Raw genomic sequence first — 8,205 nt, forward strand, 5'->3', positions numbered from 1 at the left:
AGATGAGTGAGTGTAAAATGCAAATAAAGCATACAGATAAACTAAAGCAGGGGGTCTTCAACATTTTTTTAGGCCAAGGACCCCTTAACTGAAAGAGAGACAGAGCCGGGACCCCCTACTACATTCATGGTATAAAATGAAGTTGCATATTAGACTGGGCCTACAATAACACGTAGGGCTGCCTAAAGCCTTTATACATACTGTACATTTTTTGTGACAAGAATACTAAGCTATTAAAATATTTGTTGGCATAATTTTATAAATCATGTTTTAATGTTAAACATGCAAGTGGCACAGTGAATCCTCAGGATTAAATGTATCTGTGGATGGCTTTAGTGACTACCTCACCTACTGTATAGGCCAGTAAGCCTATCAGTTTATTTTTTTATTAATAGGCTGATTTATATTTGCTAATAATATGTTGGATTCATGTTAAGATGTTTTAATTTTTTAAAAATGTATAGAAACGTGTTCCACTGCACCTGCTTTAAGCAGCCTAAAGCAATAGTTAAAAATCAACACCAACAATAATAGGATCAGACTTCACAAAAATATTTATTGCAGGCCTGTTGGATTGCATTACAATGTACAAATGTCATTAACTGGTAGCTCAGTATACAGGTTTCCTACCGTTTTATTATGTTGAGATTAAAATATCCCACTTGCAAGCGTTTCAATTTTTACTTTGTGTTCACAAAATTAATTAAAATGACCAACAGAGCTTTTAACCCCAAGATACCTTTATTATTCTGTTTATGAATTGAACATTTTCAATGGAACTCCTCATGCAAGACTGAGAGAAAAAAACAAATCATCCTGCAGCATAACGATTAAAGATGAAGTACAATCTACTGAAAACAGAACACAGTAGACTTCTACCAATCTAAGGGTAATATTCCTAAACCCCTTTCAGCTTCTCTATAAATCCCTCTTATGTGAACATTGGTCCATTTTTTCCACAACATTGGAGTGCATAAAGAAAAATAAAAGCCAAGAGCTTTTTTTTTTTGGTGCCTATGAACATCTGGTACGTGGAACAAATTTGTTAAGACTACACTGCACCATCATGTACCAATTCCTATCTCTGTACATCCTTTACTGGTGTCTTATGCCTGGTGTCATTCAATGGCTACTGTGCCAACATCAACAGAAAACACATGTACAGTGGGACTATATTCATTTTGACCTGTAACCAGTCAACAAAATGACAGCTTCAATGTAAGGCGGAGCAGCAATAAAGTCACTCCTGATTAATTGTACACATCACCCTCTCCAACAAATGACAGCTTGTTTAATTGATGCTGATGTCAGTCTACACTATGCTGATTATAAATAGATCAACTAAAACACAACAGGGGGAGAAGAAGACTTATATAAAAGTCAGTATAGTTTTAGTGACAAAAGAAACATGTGTGGTGCCTTGGTGTTTACGCGTCTCTAGTTATTTTTATTTTTTTAAACCAAAATAGGAAACAGAATGTACATTTTCATACACTTCAAATCCATTATCACCCCTTTATATTTTCCTTTTCTAAAGGAATATTTCCATTTAATATAGATGGAAATGGAAATAACAGGAGCAAACTTAGTTTCGTCCAGAAACATTTTTACACAACACAGCAACTGGTATTCCCAGGATAAAGTGCAATAAAAAGGAGATGTGACATTTTACGAAAGGTGTTGCTCGGTGGGATCACTCTCCAGAGCGACAGCAGGCCCTGAAGCCACACTGCAGGTTCTGGCAGCCGCTGGCTGTGTCTGCGTGAGGACCTGGAGAGAAATGCCACACAGTGGTCACCTACTGAACTACATGCCATAAGACAAATGAAAGAACTTAAGCCCTTACACACACACGCACGCGCCACACACACGCACACACACCTTAAAAAAACTAATCATTATATTTCTAATTAATGAAGTGAATACTAACGGCATCATACTGGCTACTGTAATGCCTACTTACCTTCCACCTCAGTAGCATCTGTTACTTACAATAGGACACATGCTATGCAGGTGGGGTTAGTAAGATGTGTTCCAGTTGCCACACATATGCAATAGATCTGCTCACAAAATATTTTACATTCACCATGACATATTAACAAATTTATATATACACAGCCTATTTTAAAGCAACTTAATAGCATGTACAGTTTTGTTTCAGAGGAAAATGGGATCCCTAACAGTTTTGCTTGTGAGTGTTACCGTTGATGTTGTCGCAGTAATAGAAATGCTCATCATTGAGGGAAGGACAGGCTGACACCAGCTCCTGCAGCCCCACCTCAGTGATGAGGAGGCAGCCAGACAGGTTGAGATGTTCCAGGAAAGGAAGCCCTCCACGCTGCGACAGAGCCCTGAAACACACAATGCAACCTCATTATACAGGTACAGCAACGTGCACACAGGCACTGAGAAGGAACACTGATAATCCAGTCTTAACTTAAAGAAAGGCAAAACTGTTCACTATAGAAAATGGAATGCACACCACCATTCTTTAATAATCAGCATTTAGGTAATATTAAATTGATGGAAACCTAACTTGATGGACAGAGCACACCTGCATTTCTACTTTCCATTTTATTTGGCCATTATCTCGCCTAAACTGTGTACGTGAGAAAGGTTGCAGCTGGGAGGAGTTTACCAAGGTAAGTGACAAAGTGCTTGTACACATGACAGTTATTACACCACCTTCGGTTTTCAACTAGCACTGGAAATAACTACACTTGCCACTAAATGTTGTGAAACTGCAACCTTACAAAACGTGGTAATTTACAGCTGATCAAAGATGACCTCATGCATCTCACTGCTTCACATCCATTTCTGAAGATACTAACCTCATAAATCCATGTAAACCCAGGTTAGTATTATGAAATTATGCCATGTCAAGTGTTGAGGTGTGTTTGTTGAAAAACAGCAGTGCATTATCTTTACCTTAAGCCCAAATCTGTGACTTGATAACATCCAGAAAGGCTGAGAAACCTCAGTGAGCGTTTTGCCGCTGACTGGTCAGTCCTGTTTTGACGCCCCAGGCACTGCAGGCCCCCAAATAAGGAGCATTTAGTCCGAAACTCTGCAGTGCTGCTTCTGGTGGTGCCTGACTCGCACTGAGGCCCAGTAAAAGTCCTGAGGGCCATGTCACTAGTCGTGCAGCAGGTGGAGTGACCACAAAACATTTCCCCAGACACTGCATACTGCTGATGCAAATAGGAGGTATTCCTGTGCCCGCGCCTCCTGCTCCTCCTGCAGCAGCACGAGCTTCCCGCAAGCTGTGTCTCTACAAGGCTTTCTGCTTCAGGAAGAGACACGCCACCGCGGCGGCTCCAATCTGCAGCGTCTTCAATATCAGCAAGGTCTGAGGGGTCCAGGACCCACACTTGTGTGGGGGTGCAGGCAGCGCCCCAACGGCCAGTCCCCGGCTTGAAAATGATGGCCTGCCGCTTTCGTCCCACTGGATAAAGGTTCCTCTCTTCCACCAGAGTGATGGGTATTGAGGAACTTTTAAGTAGCTTGGCCCGTCGGTCCAAACGTTTGTCAAAGCAGGTGGAGGATGTGAGGTCACCCAGCCCAACTGACAGTTTCTTCATGGTGTGATCAGTAATCTTTTCACACCCCGACAAATCCAGGTGCTCCAGAGAGAGACAAGCCCCGAGAGACGCCCAGCTGAAAGAGGGAGGATAGCAAGAACATGGAGATACTGTAAGTGCAGAGTTTCCTGTACATAAAAAAAGAATTGACCAGGGTTGGTCCTGGGTAAATCACATAATGGTATGTTAGTCATGACTTTTAATATTTACCTGTCAAATGCACTATCTGTAATATTAGTCTGGGTCAGGTCCAGGTGAGTAATATTGGGGCAGAAACTGAGGATCTGGCGCACCTGAAAAGAGGATAAAAGTATGACAGTTCAGACTTGGCACAATCTTCATAATCAGGCATTGTGCATTTACACTGTCAAAATAAAGAGTTTGCGCTGCATACCATTTTACTAGAGACTGTAGAACTGTAAGCCAAAACAATGGACTTGACAGCCGGACCCACAGATGGCAGGAGGTTCTGGATAATCCCATGCAGAAGCCTCTTCTCTCGCTGAGCAGTGTTAATTGCCAGGGAGCCCTGTGTATGGTCCGACACATCTGAAAAGACAATGAACAAGAACATGGATGACGCAATTTACTCAGTTTAGATACAGAACTCATTTTAACCATCACCTGCAAAGAATGGACTACCATGCAACGCTGCCGGCCTGCCCATGACAACCCAGCCCATGATTTTTTTTAGGTGCCTAATCTGTTTATGACATACTTTTACAGCTGACCAGTGTAAACAAATGCCTGACTAGCGTTTATAAGGGTACACACTGACAATGCAATAGCTTGCCAAAGGACAGTTAAAAGGGGTTTGAAACTAGCAATAGCACGTTCCCAATTATACTTTTTTCATGTAACTTACCAGACTCATCAACATCAGCATCCTCATCCCATTTCTGATAGGCTCGCCCCTCATTCTGCCGACTCTTCACCCACTCATCATCTGGCTCCTGGTCCAGATCCCCAGGGGGGCCACTATAACAATCACCTACATTAGAGACACACAAACATTTCTCAGCAGTGCACCACTGCTACATACTTAACTTAATGCAAGTATTTTTGCATATTTTTTTATATGATTTATTACTATATTTATATTATATATTTTGCAGGGAAAATTAGGCTTTGTTAACAATATTTTGTTCCTTTTAACAAAGCGTTATCACCAGTTATCAGCAGCCTACCTCTGGCCCAGCGCACAGGGTAGAGGTGCCTCCACAGAGAGCCGGTCTTAGCCAGCTCTGACCAAGAGCTGCACACTTGACTACAGCGACACAGATCTTCAGGGTCCAAATAGTGGAAGAGCCTCAGCATAATTTCGGTAGGAAGCTGGGAGATGTGGGTTGAAGAATTCCTGTTCTTTTCCAGTTCTGAGGAAGAGAACAATACAGTTTTGCTTGTAACCAACTCAAAATACCAAAATTGAATGAAATGCCCCTTTTACAAATGCCACTGTATCCTTTTAAGAAAACTAATGACTTAAATATTTAAAAAAAAAAAAAAAAACGGCATTGCTTGGACATAGGACTTTTTGGCAGAAAACATTTTGACATTTGACAGTAGGAAAGTACAGATGTAAATAATGGCTGAATTCCATGTAGCTGCCTCGGTTTCAAGGTCCTGCTATTGTACATGCTGGCTCACTGCCACAGCTTACTGGGAAAGTCAAAATGTCTGCTGTGAAACAAGCATCTCGTACGTAAGTGTTAAACAGTACCATTGGACTTCAAATATTTTTTTTTATTGTTAATAAATGAACTCTGATTAACAATGGCTGATGTCACCATAAAAAAATAAAAAAGTAGTTTAACATTTAGGAATATATTCACTAACCATAATCTGTCTTCTCGTGGTCGGCATATTTAATGGCCTTTTGCAGCTCCTCAGCCTGGCTCCACAAACTGAAGCCCTTCAGCACCTCGGCGGCACAGTCCCATTGGTGCTGGCTGCAGTGTTGTGCTATCACCTGCTTCTTGATGTCCTTGAGCTCCTCGTAGGTGAAGTACTGCATAAGCATAGGCTGAAACACCTGCAACAACTCTCCTTAGTTTATAAACAGCTTGCAACAGTGAAATTCACTGACTGGGGTGTGAGCAGACACAATTTTAAAATAGTTTCCTTGGGTTTATTTTTTATGGTCTTTTGCCTTTGTTTTTAAGTAACACAATTTAGTCTTACCCACTCTTTGTAGAATCAATTCATTCAAAGATATTATAATTAACAATGAAAATAAATTTGAACATCTTATACCTCTTCTTCCTCCTTCATGTGGGGCAGAAAGTCCTGTGTGAAAGCTTCTAGTCTCTCCTTCAGCTGCTGGGCATAGTTAAGTTGCTCATATTCACTCTAAAAACAAATAACAAGTATTCATTTGTGGAATCTCTTATAAAAAACATTGCAGTTGAGACTTCACAATCCCGTCTACAACATCTAGCAGCTCATAAAACCCGCAAAATTATTAGACATTGCAACTACAATTTATAACCTCCTCAGATCTAATATTCTGCAAAGTCTCTTTAACAAATAAGAAAAACAAATTGAAGTAAGCTCCTCCAACTATGAAAAACAAACAAAAACAATCTCAGCACAGTATTATTTATCTCAGGAGAAACATATTTCCCATAAGACAGAGTTTGTGATCTCAAGCCAAACCAACACAACGTTCCCTTCTGTTTTAGAAACTGACTCAGGCAGAGCGGAAGTTAAGATTTACACAATTGCATCATTCTGGAAAACCCATTTTTTTGGTTTGTCCACGGCTTGAGAGAGAACAATAACTCTTCTCTCTTGTTAAGCAGATCACAAAAGACCCCTGCCTTTATTATACAATTTAGCACACTTCTTTCTACATTGCACTGCCCTGCCTTTTCCTAAATTCTCAAGTTGTAACCTCATACTGTAGTTGGGTTTTACTAGTTTTATAGAAAAAAAAGGATTTGTAAAAATAAAAAAGGGATTTTAAATTAATTACATTTAAAAATATACAGATCAATGTCCCATCTTTACATTTAACTTGTATATGACAAATAACAATTGTAATGTTGTTGTTGGTGGTGGTACTGCAATCTTTGTGTAGCTAACATAATAGTTATTTTAATGACTGAGTGTAACCCAACCATTGAGCATCAACTATCAGCTGAGCTCTGCAGCACTCATGCATGTTTTCCTTTAAAGTAAAGCCTAGGTGCAAACAAGGTGCAATTTAGGGTCATGGCAGGATAAGAAACTGTTCTGTAAAGCATCTATGCATATTTACCTTAACGTTGTGCAACCCTTTTTCAAAGAGGGACAACATCTCTGAGAGTTTGTTGTCAGAGTGCACATTGTACACAGTGCAGCAGCGCTGTTGCAACAGACCGATAATGTACTCATTCTCAATTTGTTCATGCATCTTGAACTCCTTGAAGGTGGCGCACAGCGACTGAAGAAATGAGCGGAAATCATTGTTGTTGGAGAAGTTGGTTTTTGACAGCTGTAAAAACAAACAAATAATAACTAAATTATTATAAAACGTTACGTCATTTGTGTTATTATCTGATATCAATACAATAATAAATAAAATCATTAGCACTACTGCTGGTACCATTAGATCACAATAATAATAATTGGTGGTTTCTCCTATACGTGACCCAACCCAACATCTGCGTGCGTGCGACTGAGAATGTAATAGATAGCACATGACAGCAGTACTGTATACGTAGCTAACGCTAGTTTACGTGAGCACACGCACGGTGCATTATGCTAGCTAAAAAAAAGTGTCGCTGACTGAATTTATCTGACATGTGTCGACATTTTAACAGACAGCTTGCGAATTTTCAATGTTATGCACAATTTGTGTATTAGAAGCTGCATTGTGATGTTACATAACAACGTATCGTTTAAATTAGCTAAGTTAGTTAACGTTAAGATAACGTTAGCCAAACCTGTTAGCAAGCCTTAGTCGAGGATGTGTTCTTGAAAGTAGCTATATTAAGAGCAACCCAATACATGCTTCAAAGTAATGGATAAGCAAACACCTCCATGTAGCGCTAACTTCACGTTCATAAGTCATACCACAGAGCTACCAAAACGGCCCTAATGTAGTCGTGAGACAATAATCAGATAGTTAATCTGCTTCGACATAACGCTAGTCAATCCTGAGTGCTACAAACACAAGCTAGCCAGCGTGCTAGCTGGCGTTCACTCGTCCGTTGGCCATACACTGTCATATGTTTCTCATAAAACTGCACATTAATGACCGACTTTTAGTTATACACACCTTTTCGCAGTAGAGGCCCACCAACTGCTTCATTCGCCAGTGTGGGCCAGTAAAAACATCCACCTCGTCTGGAAAAGGAGCCATCTTTACACACTGAACCTCAGTGCGTCATCTGCACAGTCACAGAATCAGATACAACAAACAAGGAGGCGTGTACGAGCGCCTCGTTTGACTGCAGGTTGTGAATATGGTCATATGGTCATATGGTCCAACCCGGTCCTACCCTGGAAATCCAGAGTTCTCGCGAGATTTGGGTCTGGGTTTCCAGGCTAACCAGGTCCAACAGTACAAGCACTGATCTGGGATCAATGTTTTAATAAAATGCTATATACATTTCACTGTAACGCGAGGGGATATACGCTC

General features: G+C 40.4%; 1 protein-coding gene across 1 annotated transcript; it reads right to left on the reverse strand.

Annotated features, from left to right (window-relative positions):
• Nucleotides 1-531: 531 nt before the first annotated feature.
• Nucleotides 532-7,926, reverse strand: fbxl5 (F-box and leucine-rich repeat protein 5). The gene is made up of 11 exons (XM_031311734.2): nt 7,843-7,926; nt 6,841-7,056; nt 5,835-5,930; nt 5,418-5,613; nt 4,769-4,954; nt 4,447-4,572; nt 3,976-4,130; nt 3,792-3,874; nt 2,929-3,657; nt 2,203-2,351; nt 532-1,770 (listed from the first exon to the last, which is right to left on the reverse strand). The coding sequence occupies exons 1-11, from the start codon at nt 7,924-7,926 to the stop codon at nt 1,694-1,696; spliced, it is 2,097 nt and encodes a 698-aa protein (XP_031167594.1). The 3' UTR covers nt 532-1,693.
• Between the last annotated feature and the right edge of the window lie 279 nt (nt 7,927-8,205).

Source organism: Sander lucioperca, chromosome 11 (genome assembly GCF_008315115.2).
Source record: "Sander lucioperca isolate FBNREF2018 chromosome 11, SLUC_FBN_1.2, whole genome shotgun sequence".
Lineage (NCBI taxonomy): Eukaryota > Metazoa > Chordata > Actinopteri > Perciformes > Percidae > Sander > Sander lucioperca.